At 46.8% G+C, this 22,711-nt stretch overlaps 1 protein-coding gene across 1 annotated transcript in view; it reads right to left on the bottom strand.

Annotated features, from left to right (window-relative positions):
* Positions 1–256: 256 nt before the first annotated feature.
* Positions 257–22,711, bottom strand: part of ATP11C (ATPase phospholipid transporting 11C (ATP11C blood group)) — a 54,518-nt gene continuing 32,063 nt past the window's right edge. Inside the window, exons 12-30 of the mRNA XM_082488001.1 lie at positions 22,110–22,307; positions 21,046–21,207; positions 20,665–20,822; positions 19,860–19,931; positions 18,872–18,945; positions 18,091–18,194; positions 17,315–17,496; positions 16,492–16,755; positions 15,961–16,135; positions 15,173–15,275; positions 13,934–14,079; positions 13,497–13,556; positions 12,303–12,430; positions 9,683–9,818; positions 7,581–7,646; positions 6,647–6,750; positions 4,964–5,117; positions 1,585–1,680; positions 257–381 (exon numbers count right to left, since the gene is read on the bottom strand). Of these exons, the coding sequence (XP_082344127.1) occupies positions 1,588–1,680; positions 4,964–5,117; positions 6,647–6,750; positions 7,581–7,646; positions 9,683–9,818; positions 12,303–12,430; positions 13,497–13,556; positions 13,934–14,079; positions 15,173–15,275; positions 15,961–16,135; positions 16,492–16,755; positions 17,315–17,496; positions 18,091–18,194; positions 18,872–18,945; positions 19,860–19,931; positions 20,665–20,822; positions 21,046–21,207; positions 22,110–22,307 (2,379 nt within the window). The 3' untranslated portion in view covers positions 257–381; positions 1,585–1,587. The remainder of the gene's footprint in view (positions 382–1,584; positions 1,681–4,963; positions 5,118–6,646; positions 6,751–7,580; positions 7,647–9,682; positions 9,819–12,302; positions 12,431–13,496; positions 13,557–13,933; positions 14,080–15,172; positions 15,276–15,960; positions 16,136–16,491; positions 16,756–17,314; positions 17,497–18,090; positions 18,195–18,871; positions 18,946–19,859; positions 19,932–20,664; positions 20,823–21,045; positions 21,208–22,109; positions 22,308–22,711) is intronic.

The following is a 22,711-nucleotide window of genomic DNA, read 5'->3' as shown; positions in this document are numbered from 1 at the left end:
GGATTAATTCCTAAAGATGCTTTCTCAGCCTCCAGTGATATAGAATTTGGAAGATTATTTTTTTTTTTTTTTGAGGGGTGGGGAAGCCACAAGCCCAAAGCCACAGGGGTGCCGTGGGGCCAATGCCTTGGCTACTGCTTTATCAGCACAGCTGCTTACTGTACTTGGTAATATTAAAGAGAACTGTTAGGTTAAAAACCATGTGTTGTTTTTTTTTTTTTTTTTTCCTACAACATGACAATACGCAGTGTTGTACGGAGCACTTTAAAGTATCCTGAGAGGACATCTTTCTGCCAAATTAGTAACAGCATCTTCAGTCTTCGCATAACCATTCTCTATACGTTTGTATGAGACTAACATAGGCAGATCAAAGGGGCCAGTCTGCAAAAATCAGAAGGAAAACGCACATGTATTGCAATTGTTACATAAACCTTGTTCTGTGTTATTTTTAGAAAGAAATACTTAAAATTTCATAGGAGAAGAAGAATGATTAGACCATGATAAAAGTGCCAAATTTCATTCACAACCAAGGAAAAAACGATAAGATGGTAAATTAATTCACACAATCTGCAAAATGCTGTATAAAGTCTGAAAGCGGCGTCTGCCTTGCAGCTCCCATTCCGCACCAGTCCAGCCGCCTCCCGCACCAGTATACAGTAGCGGAGAGCACCACCTAACGTCTGTGGGGAAGGCTCGCCGGCAATGCCTGGGCAAGCAGAATCCCAGATTTATGCCAGATGGATTTGGAGCCCCGGCAAGCCTGGCTGCTGGACACGCCACTCCGATTCCACCGATTTCTCTCAAAGCGGGTGTGGGTACCAAGGCAGGAGAGGTTTGCAGAAAATTTGCAGGTTTACGTTTGCAGAGGACACTGCACAGCTGCAAAACATCCCACTAAAAGTGAAATTGCGAATTCAATTAGGCACTTTTATTTTTTTTTTTTTTTTTATTCTGAATCAGCTTACTATGATGTTTAAAATCAACTCGTATAGGATGCTCTCCATGTGTGTATACACGTACAGACACGGAGGCATGCCGGCCGTACCGTATGCTGACATACATGGACAAGTACACACGTTTAGTTTCAATCTAGGCAGATGAATTAAAGTGTACTTATTGCTATTTGACAGAACAGCATGCACCCTAGAAAAGGGGATTTTGGTACAATTCAGATGCAATACTGGAATCATTTTAATAGCTGGGATTTGAATACTTCACTGTAAATATATCAGCGTCAGCTTTTATAACCACATTAGCACAATCCACTGACTCTATTCTCAGACTAAGCTGTCTGTTAATATTGGACTAAAGTATCAGTTATATTGAAAGATTTGTTTACATACTGCGAAATATTTCAGTTTGAGAGGATCTGTACACATACAGGATTCTGAAGAGGTTGTGGATAGGACAACGTCCCCAAATTAAAATGCATCCCAAGCATTGCATCTCCATTCCACAAGGACAGGTGCCCCACACCGATAGTCAAGAGGATTACAAGAACCATAGTTTAATTGATTTGAGGGCGGTTACATTTGGTTAATCAATGCCTTTTAAAACCATCCCAACTCCTTTCGGACAGGGTACCTGTTACAACACATTAGACTCATCTGAGAACGTTCTTAAAAGAAGTGGTCTGACAGAAGGTCTGGCCGACAATGAATCAGGGACCTTCCTGCTGCTCTGCAACAGCGAGGCAAAAAGACTTATAGCACACGCGACACTTGTCCCTGCCTCATGGTTAAACAACAGAGGACACCCCCCCCCCTCCCCCTTTTTATGGCTAAGTCACATCATAAGGGATGTAGCAGTACATGCTCCCTAAACACCACGGGGGTTAATACCGGCTGGTTTTGCAGCGCAGGAGGCACGGCGGGTACGCGGGAACCAGCCCCGCTTCCCGAAACAGGTAACTTCGGGCTTGGAGGTTTGTGCTACAGGTGCTTTTGAGGGAGGGGGAAACCATCCCTGATCTCCTCATAACCCGTATTTTTAAAACAGCAAGTCAGAGGGGAGATGCGCAGTGAAAGCGAACACTAGGGACGTGTTTGTCCCTCGCAGCCCCACCACCCCCATGGTCTGCAAGTCCAAGACTAGCCCTTGTTGTGAGGGTTGAGTGCCGCGGCTTATTCGCTTGTACAAAGAACAACAGTAGCATTAGGTGGGATGGACTGGGCAAGATGGGCGCTTGGGGAGCTCCTCCTAGACCAAACATGCCTGAGCTGGCTGCTAAGTCATCCAAAGGATAATCAAAATTGAGTCCACGTTAGAGAAGTTTGTACCTAGTCCGCTACCACACAAAACTACAGCGGGGAAGGAGAGTGTAACCAGCGCCAGCTGCGTCCACCTTGCTCGGACATCCCGAGCATGACTGGCTCACCCACCTGAAGGGCGGCAGGAGACCCCAAAGGGGAAGAGACAGACAAAACATTTAAGCAGAAGATTTAAACTAAAGCAAAAAGGGGGATGGAAAGCAGGGCTTTGCTGGGTGAGCAAATCCGAACAAGGGGTTTCAGGAGTTAGGCATTAGGAGGAAAAAAAAGCAGTAGAGCAAGCAACATGTAGCGACTCAGAAAGGAAATCACCTTATTCACTCCAAGAAAAGCTGTGATTGCTGGAAGTTTGAGAAAGCATGAAGATAGTGGATGTTCCTGAGGAAGGAAGGCGCTTCGTTACCTAGTTCACAACAGCACAAGAGACAGAAAATTGCAGTACAAGAGAGAGAAAGGCAGAAACCAAGGAAAACGCAAATGCACCTTGCAGTTAAAAAAAAGAAAAAAAAACCAAAACACAAACCGAAACATTTCCACACAGAAAATATAATAAAGACTGAGCAGAGCCAATGCATTGCATTATAGGGAACTCGGGGTGAAACCCAGTGCCGTTAAGGTCAAGGGCAAACGCCCATCGACCTGGCCTCAGTCCATCCTCCCCTTCCAGAGGGACCCTCGGCTGCCAATTTAGGGGTTCAGGCACCTAAATAACTGCCCTAATCACATTCTTCACTTAATGCTCCCCTTGGGAAACTGATGTGTGGGTTTTTCCCCAATATTAAGGTCAGGATTCTCAAAAAGGGTCTTGACTCAAAATCATCTACCTGGTCTTGGCTGCCTTTAAAAATTAGGTGACTGACTACTTTGTCTGACTGCTGACACAGACATCTGGAGCTGGTGTCTGCTTCAGGCGTTTTATAAAGCTCTTACTCAAAATGTGCATTTAAATATGGCTCAGCCTGTGTTTAGTTTGGTATGCACATACAAAGAGACTTTTCTAGTTGACACTTACTTTGCTTTGCTAAATGATTTCACAAGAGCCTTTTTTAATGCATATAAAGCACTCTCGAGAGCAAGTATCACATGGGGGAACAGATCTTCTGGCCACCAACTGAAGGCAAAAATGGGTCACCTCTCAGGTGAGTTGAGCTGGGGCTCAGAAACCCCCAGGTCACCCCCCCAAACTGTCCTATGTCCACAGCTGAGAGCAACTCGCTCCCAGCCTATTCAATAGGGGTGTCAACTAGAAACTATTAAATCATACTTAATTGGAAGAAATTACACGCAGCCTCAAAGAATTCAACCACACTTCTCTATTGCTTTCAACTATAATGATCTGGGGGGTGACTTTGTCTTGCAGATACATGTTTTACCTCACTGATACTGTGCCAAACTTGTACTTCAAACATTTGAGAGAGAAAAACCTTTACTACTCCATTGGATTTTTATTTTTTCTTTTTAAATTGAGGTAATCATAGTTTTTAAATAAGGACCAAAGATAACAAGTTATCCCAGGTGAGGAAAATGCACTGAAGCCTCACAGGATGTAAGAGCTTCAAAGAGAGAAGCCTGTTTTCAACCTCGGTACTTGGAAGGTCAGCCCATGGTTTCCTGGGACACGGTCAGACCAGCTGGGCACTGGTCTGCTGGCACCACGCTGCTGGTCCAGAGCACGTCTGGCAGGCCAGAAAGCCACCTCTCTACTGGCCAAATGCTACAGCTGTGCTGCTGGGCATACCAATGGCTGGCTGCGGCCACCCAGCGGGAAGCCACCCTGGCCAAAAACCTGCCAGGTGTCGGTGTAAGGGGGTGACCCCACACCATCAGTGCTGGCCCCTGTCCCTTCAGCTGTGCCCTACCGCTGCCTAAGGACGTGCAAACCCGATGGCAGGAGGCCATGGCTGGTGGGCAGTACGAGGCAGGACGGGCTGCTGCTGCGGGGATAGAGGGGCTGCAGGAAGGAGGGGAGGCATGGGGAGCAGATGAGGGGAGCAGGGGCTGCCTGGGGAGGGGGGGGCGGCGCTGTGGGGATGCTCGGCACCTCTGGGTGAGCAGAGAGCAAGGGGGGTTCTCAGCATGTGCAAGTCCTGAGCCTGGCAGCACTGGCATTCACCAATTGCAGGAGTGATGAAGACAACTTTTAGGAGATGGCTTATGCTTCTAAAATGAGCTCTCCTCCTCCTCAGCCACAGAGGAAAGCTGTTAAGAAACCAGACGGCTTTGGGGGAGAGCTAGACACTGCAGGCTAACACCACTGTACGAGCCCGCGGTAATTAAGGGGCGTGGGCAAATGTGCCGAGACCTGACCATGTTCTCTCTGAACCGGCACCTGAGGACACATACAAGGGGAACATCGTGTGTATGTTCTTTGACATAAAAAGAAGTAGCTTTTTTCCGCAGGAGACAATACAGTAGGCTTGATGAGCAGTTGAGGTTGGAAAAGGGTTACTGTGCTTTTATTCCATCCAGGGAAGGCAAGTAAAGAAAGGCATGGGTTGAGTCTCTCCTCACTACAGATCCGGGCAGTATTTTTAGACGAGCTTCTTGGTATTTCTGGCATGTAAAAGAGCAAGATGAGACTCTAGAAAGCCTTCCTCGAGACGCGAGTGGTACACAGCACTGTTACGGGTTCACCTGGTGCTTAAGAGAGGTCTTCCTAAAAATACTGCGCGATACATCACCTTGTTCCTTACCTGATGATTTTTCTCTTTTATATTTTTTAAAACTATTAGAAGAATTTCTGGGAAAAGGCTGATAAAGATCAGGAGAATTATTGCCAGCCACGTGGAAACAGAAGTCAGCATATGGGCAAATACAAAATACATTCTTTGCTGCTTCAAGAAAGGCCTGAAAAAGAAAGGATAGAAATAAATTCTGGTTACCACGAATTTCCCAAGAAGGTCAAGACCAAAGACAGACTCAAATCAAACTATCAGCAGTAACACCTCCCTTTCAGATGGAGATGGATGCAGCCTACACAGAAATACACTGTCCGTCCCTTCTCCCAACGCATCTCCTGCCTTCAACCGCACTAGTTCTGGAGGACTGTCCTGTCTCCTTACACGATGCATTTTGCATCTTCCACACCTGTTTTGTTTCAGGGTGGGCAGGGGTTTGGGTTTTGCTACTATCACCAATTTTGCTGATATCACTGAAAGATAAATTATTCACCTTATCACAAACCAAATCATTTTGTTTCATCTTTGGACTTTCCTATAGCTTCTGCTTTGCTTTTGATGGTGGAAACCCAGAGACTCTCTGCCCCAATAGGTTATTTGCCTCTTCCTCCCTCCCTCGATGACAGAGGGTAACTGACAGATGCTTGTGAAAAATGCCTCATAACTGATGACATGGATCCTAAAGCAATTGCTGCTTAGCATTAACTCAAAAATATTGAGCTACACAAGTTAAACACACCAGTAGAAAACTCACATGTTTCAGCATAGAGATCTGGCTAGATCGCAGATCTGAGCCTGCTGGTTAGGAACACTGAAATATTAAAGAAACCAATAAAATAACCCCCAATTAAAATATTTAAATCAGTTGCACATCTTTATTAGCAGGCTGCTGGGTCGAGGATCTAGCCCATAACCCATGGCATTAGCCCATGGGAAAGCAGAGGTGTAAAACAGGAGATGCTGTCTACTGTGAAAGTCAACATGAACGTCTACTCCTGCACGGGAAATAAAAAAACTAATATTTGTAAGGTACTATTGCTTGCCTGCTTTTGCAAGACATTAAGCCTAGAATCCTGGTTGCACTCAAATCAATGAGCATTTCTTCTCCTACTCAGATCCAAGATATCAGCAGCGGGATCTGCGCTCTCTCCTGCTTATTTCTCCCCCTTAAGCTGCCGCAGAGAGCCAGGTCCTCTTGCTCTGCATCAGCCTCATCTGTTCCTTCCTTCCGTATCACTGGGTTTCTTTCCACCATCAATTTTTCCTTTCTTTCCCATCTGCATGCATAAACAGATCCCAAATTATTTATCCCAAAACCTCCCAGTGAAGACAAGGGCCTTGGCACCAGAAACGACCCCGTGTGCAGAAAAGCAAACCGTCTCTTGCCAAAGACGAGCACCTGGATCACGACCAGGGAGTTATCTGCTTTCAGGTTCTCTCTTCAATAGGCCGAGAGACTTCCTCAAACACATCCCATCACGTAGCAGCCCTCTTCCAGCACCGGCTTTTAGTAGATGTTGGATGGAGATACCATCCCTCGCCTCCCCAGTAGGGAAAGGAGTGTGGTTGCGTACACCTTGCCATCCGTAAATCTCCAGATAACCCAAATGAGGGGATGCTGCAGCCATGTCCCCCCCCAAAGCCAGCGCTGGGCATTCCCCAAGGAAAAGACCATGGAAGGACAGAAAAGATACTTGCCAAATGACTCCTCCCCAAAAGAACGAGAAAAACACATAGAAGGCAAGGGAGCCCCAAATCACAAAGTGGTTCATCCACGTCCAGAATCGGGTATCTAACGCGAGCTGTGTGAACAGAGAGAGACAGAACAGGCATTAGACACAGGGTATTTGATTGTATTTCCATGAAATTTCTGGCTGTTTTCACATAAAGGTTGAAATTCTCCAAACAGCTACCTCTCTGCATACGTGCGCCAGGGAAAATATTTTCAACACCTACAGATTGGCACCATGTCAACAGGGAAATAGAGAGTTTCTAACTGTAACTGACACTTTTTAATAGAAGAAATTTGATGCAACCTGTGATGCTACAAGAAAGAAATGTCTAAAGGTTACGGGGACTGTAATTGCCTCCTGCCACCACCTGCTGTCCTGAACCAAACATAAAAGACCTTTTGTAAGGTCTCATGCAAACTATTTGCTCTAGAAAGCTCTGTGAAACAAAGCAGATTTACTATTGTTATTTGACAGATGTGCTTTTGTGATCCCTCTGGTGGTTAGCGGTGTCTGAAACAAGGTGGACAAACTCAAGTTCTCTATTGCTCCTCTCCTCTTGCTGGAACTGAACACCAAGGGGTGAACGCGTGGGGAAAAAAAAGTCAGCTGTAACCAACTGGAGTTCTCAAAAGAGGGCACAAAATAGGAAAATAATTTAACCGCAACATAAACACTTTTAGAGCAGCACAGCCCAGGAATACAGACCACGGACTACACAAAGGACAGTGGTCAATAAGCAAGTTCTGCCTCTATGGAAGAAGAAAAGATTTAAGCATGGTGGGAAACATTCATAGAAACTTCACCTTCAACACATTTACTGCACGACTTTACAGTGTGCACACACGCATTGGAAAATGACTGCAACGATAAGTGACTGAAAAAGGAAGGATGAGCCTAACCTTCAGAGTGACGGTGAACACCAGCACGGTGAAGACGATCGTCCCAAAGGTCCAATTCCCAAAAACCTGAAAAACATGTTACGTTGCCGCAGGCATCTGGGTCCATCTCCTCAGAGAGGCACAGGAAGGACAATGAGGACAGGGATGCAAGCAGGGACCGGAGGGGAAGGACGGGATGGAGCGACTGCTACGGGGGATTGATGGTGGGAGAGGCGCTGGGCGCCCCGCACGACTCGCCCGCTACGCTACCCTGTGCCATGCAGTGCCACACAGATGGGTGACCCAGAGCTGGGACAGTGACAGGTACAACCTCCTACTAACAGCAATGTTGATTGAGGATACAAGTCAACAGACCACCTGTATTTCATGATTTCTTGGTAATTAACTCAGTTTCTGCTTTCTCACACCACCTCTGCTTATCATCTCATTTTAGTCCCATTTGCAGAATGCACCAATGGGTATTTTTCCATCTGGTTTGGTTTGCGGATACTAGTGACTACGCACGACAGGAAAAAAAAAGCAGATACTGCATATAAATCCAAATGATGGCAATGAATGGGAGGGATGCTTACCAAAGGCTGTCAAGATCTGAATGCATACATTAAAACAGAAAGTGAAATGTAAAAGTTTTCAAAAAATGCAAAAAAAATTAAAGTCAATAGGAGCGAAAAAAAGGCGTCAATCAAACATACATGGATATTATGAACAATTGCTGGTAGCAGTTCTTACAGGCATATGTGTTTACAAAACAGGACATAACCACAGATCTTATTTTAGTGCCACATAGAATCAACCTCTCAAGGCATTGGCAGAACATATCAGTGCCTCATGTTTTATTCAAATACAGCCATAAATACAGAAAGGCACTACATGGGTGACGGAGCACTGGCACAGGCTGCCCAGGGAGGTTGTGGAGTCCCCTTCTCCGGAGATTTTCAAGACCCGCCTGGATGCAGTCCTGAGTAATGTGCTCTTGGCAATCCTGCTTTGGCAGGGGAGTTGGATTAGATAATCTCTAGAGGTCCCTTCCAACTCTGAAAATTCCATGATTCTGTGATCTCCAATACAGGGGCTTGACTACTTATAGCTGGGACCATAAATGCTGGCATTGATGCAAGGTATGCATACACACAGATAAATTTCATCACCTTTTCTCCAAGTATCAGCCACTAAAAAAAGCTAAAGGTATTTTCAAGAGTCACGAGTGATAGTGTAAAGAAGTATTCTATCAGCTGAGATCTGACAACACGCTGTGTACTCCCTTAGGAAAAGGGTCCTGAGATAGCTCAGGCTACCACATGTGGCAGCCGCACTGTACTAACGCTTTGCTCTGTACTCAGTTAACCAGCAAAAAAAAAAAAAGGAAAAAAAAAAATATATATCAGTCTTTCTTTTTTTCTTCCCTTCCTTTCTGTGAAAGTGAACCCAGGAGCAGCTCCCACACCTCGCTCATGTGGCAATGCAAGCGCTCGTCCCGACAGAAGAGGTACGAGCACGCAGGCAGCGGGGAGAATAAGAACAGCCTGCTGGTTCCGACAGCGGTGCTAACTTATGCTGGCTCCCAAACGGCAGCAAAACCCCAGCAACCAGCCTCCCCCCCATTGCATAGAGAAGGGGGCGGCTGAAATCCCACCCCGGAGCAGGCGCAGCCCTGTACCACGTCTGCGCTGACAAGCGGCGTCTTGTCAAGGTGGGATAGTTCCATCACTCATCACCAGCCGAACACATGCAGAATTTCCCGCAGTGCGCTGGTGGGAAGGACGGATGCTGCTCCTGCCCGGGGCTGATACCTGGGACCGTGCAGAAGAGCGGAAGGGTGCTGCGCAAAGCTCGCCGGGTTGGAATAAAGCTGTGTATAAGACTAGTTATTTTACCTAGTGAGCATAACCAGCTCTGCCCTGTTTCCATGGCAATTTGGAAAAGGTTTCCTTTCAAGCATTTGCTGCAAAAATCATACCATAAGCAAGGCTACACTGTCGGACAAGACTCGAGACACACCGCACACATTAAGCATGTAGATATTCCCTGCCAGGCAGCATAAAAGAGGCAATGCACAAAACAAACACTCATCTTTTTTTTTTTTTTTTTTTTGGTGGTGTTACCTTTCCGTTATCTTCCAACGACGAATTTTGAAAAAGAAAATAAACCCCAAAGAAAAACACGAGTCCTTCAAAGGCGCCCAGAAAGGTCCAGTACAGGAACGGCCTCCACTGCAGCATTGCGTTATCTGAAACCTTCCTGCCAAAAGACAGAGCAAAAGCAGCATGACCATCACATTTCAGATGTGCTGCAAAGCCCCTCGCAGCCAGGTGACCAGTGGGCTCTGGAGACAAGGAGGTAAAACACATAAATACCCGCCTGCGTACAGGATATAAACAACATTTGCCATACGCAGCTGCTTGCCATGAGAAATCATAAGAGGTTCAGCTTATTAATTCTTTTTTTCCTACTCCTCTAAGTAGCTTGGATTAAAAGCCAGCCCAAAGCGAACAGGCTGTAACACTGTCCTGAGCCTCTCCCACAGCCCCTGTGCCACCTGCGGTATCTGACATTAACTGCTGAATTTTAAAACCGGGGCAATGCTAAAGAAGAGCCGTACAGGACACAGCAAACACATACCATGTTTCCCCTCTTTTTGTTGAAGGCACAAAGTCCCTCTCTGAGCAAAGCTCTGCCAGCCCCATTTCTGGAAGCAGTGTTTTTCTGCACAGGCTCAAAAATAACCTCCTGAATCGCGTGGTGGGTGTTTTTAACACGGGGGTTGTAGCTGGAGGCTCTTGGCTGAATATGGGTGAGAGCTGGCACGGAGGCAGCAGCGAACGCGTGCGCTATGGGCACAGCTCTGCAAAGCCCCAGGAGAGGAGAGCAGACACTGGGGAGTTAAAAAAAAAAACCAAACAAGTTTCCTGCATCTTTTCAGATTACTTTTTAAAATTTGAGGATTGATGAGGGATAAAAGCATGTTTACGGCAAAACCAAAAATCTGTGTTCTTTTCCCATTTTTGTTCCTAATGGTTAAAGCAATACATCCATCTTCAGCAAGATGCACCTTGCAAACCGGCGTGGTGCTGGGCTCCTATAACTGCAATTTCTAAACCAAAACCCTACTGAATCCTATGCACGAAGATGCACTGGCCATGCCCTACCATACCACAATTCGGGTATGGGTAAGGAGCCCGGATAAACCAGAGTAAGTGGGTTTTATTGCAAGGAGAAAAAAAAAATACAACCAGCTTCCTCCCTGCCAGCTCTGTTTTGCGTTCACATCTCTGTCCCGCAGCGCTCACCGTAAACAGGCTTTTTACAGTGCCTCAGACGAGAGATCTGCACTGCAGCAACTCAGCGCTTCACACAGCAGAGGCGCAGCACTCCTCCTGCGTTCAGCGGCACACACACGGTCATGAATATTCAAAATAGAGCTATCTGCCTGCACGATTAATCTGTTTTCCCTCAATGGATAGACCCCAGAGGCGAGAGAGCCCACCAGGCGAGCACGCAGGGGCCTGCTGTTACTGGGCTATGCTGCACAATATTCAATTACCAATTTATTTAAAGATACACGCGGTGGTATTTTGCCTTATGAGGAACACAGAAGTCTAATCAATCACGGATCCGAGTACTGATTTCAGAAGCACCCAATACCCCCTTCCTTGCCTTACAACCCTTGTTCTGTTTGCTGAAGCAACAGTCTGCTAAAGCAACTTTCAGGCGATGTCTTTAGGTACCTGCTAACTCCCTTTGCTGTCCCGGCAAAGGCATCGCTCTTGGCTCCAGCACGGCTTTGCTGCACACAGCTGCTCTGCAGCCGAGCAGCAGCGTAGGACAGTGGCAGGGCTGGCGCAGGGCACAGCCCCGACCCAGTCTCTCCTCCCCAGGGCTGAGCTCAGCGCCGAGCTGACTGCCAGGCAAGGGAATTACCTACAGCCATGCTCCAACAGGGGCTTCCCCAAGGAAAAAACCCATCTTCCTTAGTCCTTGCTGAAGGGCTGCACCCAAGTGCATGGGCAGGGGTGGGGGGAAGATGGGAAGCATCCCAGTTTCCATGGGAAACAGCCTCTTCCTGTTGCAACCAAGTACGGAGAGAAAGCACCCAGCAAAGCAGAGAGGGACAATCTCCTCAAACCGTCCTCTCCCTGGGCAACACGGCAGAAAACCCTGAGCACATGGATCAAAGAGCAGAGCTCCCCGGTAACAGGCTCTGATGTGGGGATTTGGCCTGTGGAGGGGAAGGATATCCATTTAGACCAGCTGAGCAACTACCTGTCTGCGCTGGGCTTCAGGAACATTTGTCTTTCTGGAAACAAATGGATCTTTCTCCTGAAAGCCAGACCTCCCCTCCATCCATTACAGGCTCTACCACGTGCTTAGCTCGCGCCGCCTGCCTCAAAGCTAATGGGAATAAACAGTCTGGCCACACGCGCAGCTTGATTTTTCTTACAGATGAAAAATTCCACCTACAGTTTACTTTTTTTATATAGACATGGCAGTGCAATTTGCTAGACCAGAGCATAAACAAGTAGAAACAGGCAGTAAATAGGACATTGCTTATCTCGAAGGCGGCAGCAGCAGAGCCAGAAGGGACAGAAACAGCCTTTTCTGCAGTTCACGGTGACCCCATCACCGACAAGGGACAGGGACAGCTAATTACACTCCTGCACCAGCAAAATTTAAACCATGGATAACCAAGTAGCACTGAGGCTTACCCAGTCCAGTGCTACTTACATATACAGCTGAGGATCGGAGGTCAGCGTGTCGATGTTGATATGCTGCTCCAGGAGGCTGTACGCCAGGATGGGTAGTGATGTGAAGCAGATGTTGTACATGGTAAGATAAGCAGCATCGTACAGTGGCTTAAAAAGAGGAAGAAGGGGTAAAATGAGACAGAAATTCTACTTTAAAAGTCCCCCCCTAAAGAGATTAAAAGTTTCCAGCCCTTGTCTCTGTACATAGCCTACAGATTCATCCCCATCCCACACAAGACAGTTTCATTTGAGAGGGCTCATGCTCCATGAGATGCCGGGGGCACCGAGGCACCTGCAGGCTGCGTGGCTGGGACCCCACACCCACCACCGGGATGTTTTGTAACTGGCTGGTCTCATCTCCAGCTCGTTCTCCAGAAAAATGTGATTAAACAGCCCTTATCACAGCTTTTCTGTAGCTGCTCTTGTGCTGCTCTTTCTATTAATATCCTTGATGGCTCCTGTGACTCTCTAAAGACTAGATGTTTTAGAAGAACTATGGCTTTTTTTTTTTTTTTTTTTTTTTTTTTTAAAAAAAGCATGTGGTTCTGCTGAGACAAGCAGAGAACTACCTCCTACCATTTATTCTTCCTCACTGTTACTTTTGAGCCCAAATAGACAGAAAAGCCCATAAGTTGACACAATATCCAAAGCTCTTGTCTCCAAGCACATGAGCCTACCCACCACATGGATCTGTCCTTCTGATGCTCGCTTGGACTAAGCAAGGCTCTGATGATACTCATCACTTGTCTTTTTTTAAAGGCTGTCATAAAAGAACAAACTGTTCTTCCTTTTGAGAGACACCTTTAATACAGAGAAATACAGCAGTGGAGAAAAGATCAAGAAGTCTTTGTAAACTTTTTCTCTTAAGAGAAGGAGAAGTAGCAAAATCAGGTGCTGCCAAACCAGCTAAACCCTCTCTTGTTATTTTAGGAAGGTGTCTGTCTGTGTTCGTGGGTGGTGGATGGGAAAGGAAAGAAAGCAGATTTCTTTTTCAGCTATGGGTCTCAAAAATATTATGCTCCAGATATGGTGCTGGGCAATGAGGTCGGCTCCGACTGTCCTCTGAAGCAAGGGGAAGAAGGGACAGGACACCAAAAGCCAAGTCTCTTCTAGGAAGCCTCATTGTACCTCTTGCTTTCTATCCTGGCTTTATAGACACATTACTGGAAGTTACCTGCTGTGAGAATCCACAGAAGAACTGGTATAAAAACTGCGGTAAAATGAAGCAAAGGTTCTAGGGAAACAAATGACAAGTGGTTATCAGGGAAGCGCTTGACTTCTCAATCTAAATCCAAATAATTTTTCCTGTTATCAAACATTAGTGTCCGATATTACAATATCAGACACGTTAGGGCACTGTTTTCCACCGAGCACAAAACTAATCCAATAAAATTAATATCTGCAGAAGACACTGGAAGAAAGTCACGCTCCCGCTCCCCAGCAAGTACTGTTTTCAATTGATAGGGGCATGGCAGAGACACAGCCTCTTCTAGGGAAGGAAAAGAGAGCTGCAGAGTATCCTATACCTTTTTTTTCTTGTTTACTATCTTTTTCTATTGTCAAAGAAACCCACAGTATAAACAAAGGAATAAGCTGCACACGCATCCTTACCTTATAGAAGAAATACTGTACAAGGTGTGCTATTCTCACATAATATAAATGCCCGTGTGCTAGTAGCAATTTTCTTAAATGTTTAAACTTTGGCACAGCATAGTCACTGTTTCTGGAAGCCTGCCGTCCTTCTTTGCCTTTTATACCTGGAGACAGAAGTGTGGCAAGGGGTTAATCCCTATGGGGCTGGAATTTGGACCGATGTTACCCACTAGGTTTGTTCCCATCGCTCAGCGTCATGATAAGGCCATGATAAAGGCCTTATTTCCCTCTCGAGTGCCCCAGGAGAGGAAAACACTAATGTGCTGCAAGGCTGAGCGTGGTTTAGGCTCCACAACACTCAGACCTGTCTCTGGAGTTTTTTTAGCTGTATTTAGGTTGCCATCCGAGTTCCTATGTAAGAGAACATGGCGAAGAGTATCTAAGCAAACCTGGTAAAAGATGAGGAGTTGGTTTCCCCGCGGGCTTGCCTCCATCTCCCACAGCCTAGTTATTTCACTGTAGATGCTCAGCCTCCTGAGACATCCCTCAGGCTCAAAAAAGACAGTTTTGTTCACTCAAAAGCCACATCCAAATGTGGACCACTGGGACCCCATTCATTAGAGGGCACCGCAGCATTTCCAACAGCCCCAAATAAAGAGGCTGCCCTTTCTCTTCCATTGGTCGTTCTTTAGCAGTATTACAAAAATCTCCAGTATTTCCTGGGTCTCTGACACCAATCTGCAGAAAGGAGGATAGTTTCCATCCTGATGTCAGTCACAGGGACAGGGCAGACACAACATAGCTGAGCATCAGCCCTCAGGAAACACGTGTGGGTCTCCCAGTGTTGAGTTACTTGCAGCTGCGACCAGTTAGCCCTAATAAAGTCCGATATTTTAATTGCACTGCCTGTAATCACCCATCACTTTGCTACCTCTGCTTCCCCCCCCCCCCCCCCCCCCCCCCCCCCGAACCAGCAAGCAACCCTTGCCAATTTGGCCATAGAGTTTTTGAACACAATCTGCAGTTTATTGCTGATAAAGAGAGCAGTACTATCAAAGGTGAGCAGTGTATGACGATCCCAAGCATTTATCTGGAGTCAAACCCTGACTCCAAGGAAAGCAACAGCAGACTTTCCGTGTTTTTCAGTGGGATCAGTTTAGCCACATGCAGTCAGAAATACCGACAGCACCTCAACGGGGAGCCCCAGCAAGAGCAGACAGGTCTTATGCATCAGAAGGGTCTTCCCAGGGGTCTTACCTATTCCAACATGTGCTTCCAAAATCATACTAACGTCATTCGCACCATCCCCTATGGAGAGGGTTATCGGGCTCCCTTTTGTGTTCTTCACCATTCGCACAATCTAAGTGATTTAAAAAAAAAAAAAAAAAAAAGCTAGGAAACCAAAAACTCAGTTAAAAAGCTCCACTGCCCCACTTGCAAGACCCCCCCCAGGACAAACAGCTGGGCTTCTACAGCAGTAAATAACGCCTGGAGATTTCAGATAAATAAAACCTCTCGTGATTTCCTTCTCAGTCACCATCCAGAGCAAAAGCAAAGATCCAGCTGCTGAAGGACAATATTTAAAAACAAAGCCCAGGCAGCAGCATCCTGCCCTTCCCTTCTGCCAGACCCGCACTCCCAGCACTGGGACCTCTTGGGCTTTCCAGGGGCAGCACAGCCCCCCCATGGGAGACAGGCAGAAGGACACCACTCTTCAGGCTGGGATACCATCAGCTGGCGAGAGGAACTCACGGACTCCTCTTGACAAATATGGAAAGGAAAAAAAGAACAAATGGGTTTTTTTGTTGTTGTTTATTTCTAATTGTCTTGGGCTTGTGGCTTCCTGCGAGCATATTAAACAAAGGTTTTCTGTTCAAATTTGAGAGACTGGTGTGTTTCCATCACGCTCTGAAGCTGAGACGAGGCTTACACACAGCCTGGAGAAGTCCTAGCTGATTAAGACAATCAGGTCAAGTCCCAGCCGATGGATTAAAAGTGCAGCACATCACCTTAATGATGTGCTTCAGATGGTTAAAAGTAAATACCTGTGCTTTCTGCAAAGGAGCCATCCGGCAGCAGAGGACTGCAGTACACTTCAAGCAGATTTGTAGAAATATGTTTTTGTAATTACTAGAACTGGAGTCCTGAGAAGGGTTGAGTATCAGTGACAGCGTCGAGCCATCTATAATCAGGCCGTACTCCTGACTCAATGTCCAGCTTCTGTAACGCAACGGGGAACAGGTTTGAAATAAAAATCAAGACTTTAAGCACTCAATCTAGCTGCTTGTACCATCTCAGCAGAAAAGAAATTGCTTTTGTATTAATCTTCTTCCCATCCTTTTTAGGGGGGCTTAGCAGTCTTAAAAAGCTTGGATTTAACACGCGCCCTTCACTAAGGGAACTGTGTAATTAAGTTCAAAACCAGCTAATACTAGAGATGATGAGCAAAGCGAAGGAGCCAGCCGCAGTGTCTGTGAGCAGCCAGTCCCCAGGGCCACACCACTGTCCTATTTCTCCATAAACTTTGCATCCACACCCCAAAGGCACAAGGGCTGGGGTCCTCTTGCTCAACTTACCTCTTCAGGCTTCCCCGGTTTTTGGGAACGTCCTGAATCAGCTTTTTATGGTACTCCATCAGCAGCTCATGGAGCCGATCCTCCTTCCTTTCGCTCTCGCCCACCGTTTTCGCCGTCAGCTCCAGCAGCTCGGTGCTGGTCTGGAAGAGCCTGCAGGCGTAGCAGGTGGATTTGGCAGTTTCCATCTTGTCTCCCGTCAGCACCCAAACCTTCATGCCGGCCGCATGCAGAGCCTCGATTGTCTCTGCTGACTGCTCCTGCAGCCTATGAGCAGAAGCAAAACATCACTCCTCAGGTTGGCCCACGCTTAAATCCATAATAACCCTTATTTTGCAGGTAGGAAATATCAGCTTGAGAGAAGTCAAGTGATTTTGCCTGTGCTGGAGAGACCACTGCCACAGGAGTAAGGATTAGAAGTCGGCAATCCCAAATTTTTTATGTGCAGTCAAAAAACCTGAAATCACTGTGTTATACCGTGAGACCCGAGAGTCAAGAATAAGTTTAATTTACACATGCAGTTACTATAACTGCATGCGAAACTGAATGTGTTTTGATGTGCAAATTATCGCTGTGTGCATAATTCACTTTCCAGAACACGAGTACTTCTGTAGTTTCATTAATAAATCCTAATTCCTACTACACCAGCCAATTTTAGCAACTAGGGCACTGTGTAAGGGGTTGTGCCACAGAGTAATTGATTGCCCTGGACACTTGCAGCATCTGCCTGGCTGCTCACTTCCACCGCGGCGAGTCAGGGCCATGACGCAACGTCAAGCAGAAGCGGCAGGTACTGCAATGTTGGGGTTCACAGTCCCCTCTTTACCTGTCTTCTACGGCAGTAGCCCCAATCAAGTGCATGTCTGCTTCTGTGTCTTCAAAAACCTTTGCCATTTTTTCCTCCCTGTCCTGTAGAGCCATCTTAGCTTCATTAAGTTGCCTGTCAATTTTGTCATACTCCTTTTGAGTTAGTTCTTTGAATGCCACGCACAGCGTTCGGTAGCCATCCTGGTAGGGAAAGGGAAAGAAAAAGAAGTCAAGTGCCCTAAAACCAGATTTTCTGCAGCTCCTCCCTTCAGGGTTAGTGCTTTTCTCTACCATCAGTGCTTTCTGACCCTGACAGCAATGACAATTTGCTGGCTTGAGTCAAAAGACCAATTTCTCTGTGTTTATACAGTAACTTCTTCCCATCAGAGTAACCGTGGTTATGCTTATTACGTGCGTGTAATATGGCAGAGAGAAAATAAGAGAAGGACCAGAGCCAAGAGCATGCAACCAGCAGAAACAACAGGGACCGGGCATCCCCACGACTGGGACCAAGCACTTCTCCCACCGGAGAAAACAGCCTGCTATTGTTATTTCTATTTTTGGCTTGCTTGAGAGATGCTCGGACACAACTGTGATGGAGACCATATAAGTATATAAAGAGTCCCATCAAGGTGGAAGCCAAAGAAACAGAAAAGGGAAGAAGCCTGGCTTCAAAACAATGTGAAGTGACACTCAGGTTTTCAACACTTCCCTCCAGAGCAAGGCCACATCCCTATTTTTGGAATACGACTTTCCTGAGCCCACGAGCCAGCCAAATTCCAGCCGCATGCTCACCATAGCGTTGCGGTCCACATGGACTTTCGTTTGTTGGATTTCTTCTTGCTGCACCCTCGGAAAAATAGAGGAGTCTGCTCCTTTACAGAAGAGAAGCAACTTTCCTAAAAGCCAATTATAAATAGTTTATAGCATTCACAACCTGTAGAAAGACTTAACAGACTCAACAGCCAGCAAACGATGCAGAGGAAGGAAATGTGGCAGGACTAATGAAGGAATTGCTAGAAGCCCAGCTGCCTACGAAAAGTGGTCTCGAAATAACCTGCACAAAACCTTGTTTGACCTCAGTCTGGGATATCGGGATGTTGCTACCTGCCTCAGAGCAAGCTTTCTGCAACAGGCTGCACAAAGCAGTTAATTTTTTCCTATTTAGAAGCCTTGGCAACCTCTTCGGGAAAGGTAAAAGCAGCATCCCATACCTTACGGGACTGATATTTGAGGAAGATGGTGACCTCTGAATTTTTGCCTGCTATTCCCACGAAAACCCACCCTGCTCAGGGGAAGGTCTCACATCTTCCCTCCTGTGCTTGCACCTCCAGGCTGGAGCAAGGCAAGCAGGGGCTCTCCATGGGTCACTGTCCCCGTCCTCTTATCTGCTGCTGGTCCCCAACAGCTGCTATGGAGAAAATTAACTCTAGCCAAACCAGACCCAGTACAGAATTTAATTAGACCAGCTTAGAAAACCTAACAGCTTAGACTCTCTGGGTTACAGGAATAAAGAGGATGCGTTTTATATTTGTGGACATATGTATGGAATTCCAGAAATGCATTTTAACTGTACCTGTGGTAGTTCTCACAATGACACTCATACGGCGACGGAGAGGATCAAAGTTCAACACATGGAGAAGCTGGTACCTTAAAAAAAAGAAAAAAGAGCTTAGACTCAGTAAAAGAAAAATAACTCTTTAAGACAGAAAATCACTAACAATGAGCTGCAGAAATCAATATACCCTACAAGTGGTAGCACCCACTGGGCAATGTACTTTCTACAGCTACTGCGTAAGAAAACGGAGTTAAAAAAAGAAAACTCCAGTGCCGCTTTGAGCGTGGGGCTTAAGGAGTGTGGGTATACACCCGAGACCACCCACCAGACAGCAAAGCTTTGGGTTACCTCCCGCGGCTGGGCTGCATCCACTCACTGCCCACCTGTGCGCAGAGCCCCCAGGCTGCGTGGCCACTCTGCGGCCAGCGACATCGCCTCTGGCATTTAAATATGAAGTTTCCCCCTGAGGGGAGTAAGGGTGACACTCGCTTGTGAAGGCAAGTTCTCAGCAAGCGCTGGGATTAGGTCAGTGATTCTCAGATGTCCCCTGAGCTGTGAGCACAGGGTAAAGCCTAATTATTTTCAGCTCAGGAGGGGAAAGAAAGTTACAGGGAAGGGAGCCATATCACGCAGTTTAGGTTTAGGGTATGCTGCTATGAGGCTCAGCCACTGTTCGTAAGGTCAGCAGCCACCCCGTGAATCCCGGGAGCCATCTGCACAGCCAGGCAGGGATGAAGGATACGCGCAAGGGATGGCGGGCACTTAAGGGACCTGAATTTAGACGTCACTAAAACTGCCAGCAGACGTTTGCAAGCAAACCTTCCAGCCTGCACCTTGCTGTGCTGTGCTCTGTAAAAGGGACAGGAGTTTTTGGGCAGGTCAGCAGGGTCTGACAGCCCTGGCAGGACAGCTTTGACCTTGCCAGGTTGGCCACGTTGACCAAACTCAATTAAGCCACGTGGGAGCCGGTACAGCCTGGATCCTCAGCAGCCCCCACAGCACTTACATTTCGGTTTCATTCTTTTGGTTTCGTATTTTCATGAAATCATTTTCAAGTCCTAGAAAAGTGAAACCATACCTGTCAATAAACAAAAGGACAGAACACCATTGAAAACACCATTGGCACATATTATACATTAACAGCTTTCTCATTTCGCCTTCCGTACTGCAGACAAGAGGAAAGAAGTTAGTGAGCCTGAGCTAAAAAGCTCAGCTGGATGCTTGCTTGCTCCACGCAGAGCCTGCTACAATGTTCTGGCACCGTTCCCACGAGCTGGAGAGCTCGGTACCGCAGCGCACAGATGCCCAGAGCCTCCCAGGTCCTCTGGGTCTCTGGCAGATTGACAAGCCATGAGCAAGTAGATACAGCTGCAACAGCCTCCGTCTAAAACTTAGAGGCTGGCGATAGCATAGAATCATAGAATGGTTTGGGTTGGAGGGGACCTTAAAGATCACCTAGTCCCAACCCCCCTGCCATGGGCAGGGACGCCTCCCACCCAGAGAAGGTTGCTCAAAGCCCCATCCAACCTGGCCTTGAGCATCTTTGGCAGGATTCAAATGTGGCTTTAATAAGAGTAGCCCATCCTATTATTCCCCAGAAGCTGCTCAGGGAAGACCCTTTGCAGAGCACCCCTTTTGCAGAGAGCTCATCTAAACCCAGGTCTGTGGGTCAGGCCCAGCGTTGGTATCACCAAGTGCTTCCCAGAGGGAGCTGCAGTCTTGACCAGGGAAAGGGGTCTCTCACCTTCGGATAACCCTTACCTCCCTCCCACCAGAGAGGGAATTAAAAAACTACATCTTCATATTCTTACTTCTCTGCGCCTTTCACCAAAGCGATTTCATCTGGGGAAGAGGAGATATAGGTGTATTTGTGTTCTGGATGTCCTATCAGCCCATCCACCTGGTCTGCCTCCTTGATCTGCACGGTGTGGCACAGGCAGAGGGCTCTCAGGAACAGCTCCTCACGGCTCTAGGCAGGAGTGAAGGAGGGCTCATTACCAGTATAATGCCATGCACCAAGCCCACCTCCCAGCACTCGGTTGTGATTTTTGTACATGCATGTTTTAAACCAAAAAAAAAAAACAAACACCAAAACACCCAAACCCCAGCACCCTTTTCCAACTTCTGCTGTACTGACCCAGCCAGGAGCTGGCCACAAAACCCTAACAGTCATCAACATGCAGACTTCTTACCTTTTCTGCTTTGCCATAATATTTTAGGGGTCCATCAGTCTGAGAGAAGCCGTCCACCTCCGAAAGGCAGTCTTTGTACTTGTGCCCATCAATGCAGCACTCAATGAACTCCATGCTGTTCTCCGTCAGGGTCCCGGTTTTGTCCGTGAAGACATACTCTACCTAGAAGCAAGCAGGCAGGCTGCCTCACTGCACCCCCAGCCCCACACGCCGGGGAAAGAGCCCCCCAAAACTAAAGAGCCTGGGGCATTTTAGTGCATCTGTACCAACGCTGCTATCCTAACCCGGGCCCCCAAAAAGACACAGGTGCCCCACAGGAGTTACACCACTGTGTAGTTTTACTCCTTTGCTCCTCAGAGCAGCTCCTTTGTTTTTCAGCCCATTGCACAAGGCACGTCCTGAAGACTTAATAAAAAAGTAAAATATCTGTTTCCAGGCTCTTCTTTTTCCCCCTCAACCTCTTTATTGGGTCTTTTGCTAGTTCCTAGCACTTAGATAGCTGCTACCGCAGCTCTGCTGCCGCCTTTGGGGAATTTTCATCCTGGTGCTGTATTTAAATTAGTAATTGCTACTCCAAATTTTTTTTTTTTTTTTTAAAGAAAAATAAAAATCAGGAGGCAGTACACATACGCCTGACTCAGTCGCTCCTGGTGCAGATAAGAAGGGGAAGCCAGAGCTGTCTCATTGCCCCAGCAAAGCCAGCAGTCGTGTGGCTGCAGGTGCAGTGCATGCCCAGAGAGATGACATTTTCATTAATCCTCGAAGAGACAGAGGATTTTTAAATTTTTAATTGAAGCAGTGAAAGCAAACCACCCTGACATGCAGAGGGCTGCGCCTGATATTCCCCAATATGGAAACAATTGGCATGACCCAATTCCTGCTCTTTCATGCACTATTTATATCCTTATCCGTTTCACAGAGTGAGTAGAATCATATTAAATGGAAAGTGCCACCAAACCGGCTGAAGCTCTGCCCTGAGGGGACCACAAGGGACTGCCACAACAAGGATTCCTATCAGGGAGGACATTTTCATCCAAGCAGATGCAAACAGAGCATGTTCTGACCTGCCCGAGCTCTTCGTTCAGATCCGAGGTGTTCACCAACGCCCCCTCTTTTATTTCCTCATCATACATCTCCTTGTCCCAAGAGATGAAAAAGGAACCCAAGAACTTCTGCATCTCTACTGTAACGTACATGGAGACTGGGATAATAAAATTGAAGAGAACCATAAACGACAAGAAGTCTGTGAACATCCGCAACACCTGCAACAGAAAGAGAAGAAGATGCAGTCTGTGCCCATCAGGTGCAACTTAGAAGAAAAGCTGTGTAAAACCCCAGAAGTGTTGTGTTAAACTGCCCCTAAGGTTAAAACGAAAAAAAAAAAAAACCAACACCAAACCCAACCTGAAAATGAATACAGCTAAGATACAGGGCCAAATTCCATCTTCCTTTGATGCAGAAAATCTCATGGTCTTCTGCAGATCTACAAGAGTACATCTCACTGCTTCAGAGTGACTGAAAAGATGTTTTATTCAAGTATACTCCTCTTAAGAACATACTGCTACAAGCTCATTCTGATCTCAAGTAACTAGAAACAAGGAGCGAGTGGCTTGAGACCAGTCAAGCTCTGGCAAGGGTACAACTGATGCAGGGACATCCCTGTAAG

This window comes from Vanellus vanellus (assembly GCF_965231255.1).
Source record: "Vanellus vanellus genome assembly, chromosome: 10".
Classification (NCBI taxonomy): domain Eukaryota; kingdom Metazoa; phylum Chordata; class Aves; order Charadriiformes; family Charadriidae; genus Vanellus; species Vanellus vanellus.
The sequence above is the reverse complement of the archived record's forward strand: the minus strand, read 5'-3'. Positions and strand labels throughout refer to the sequence as shown.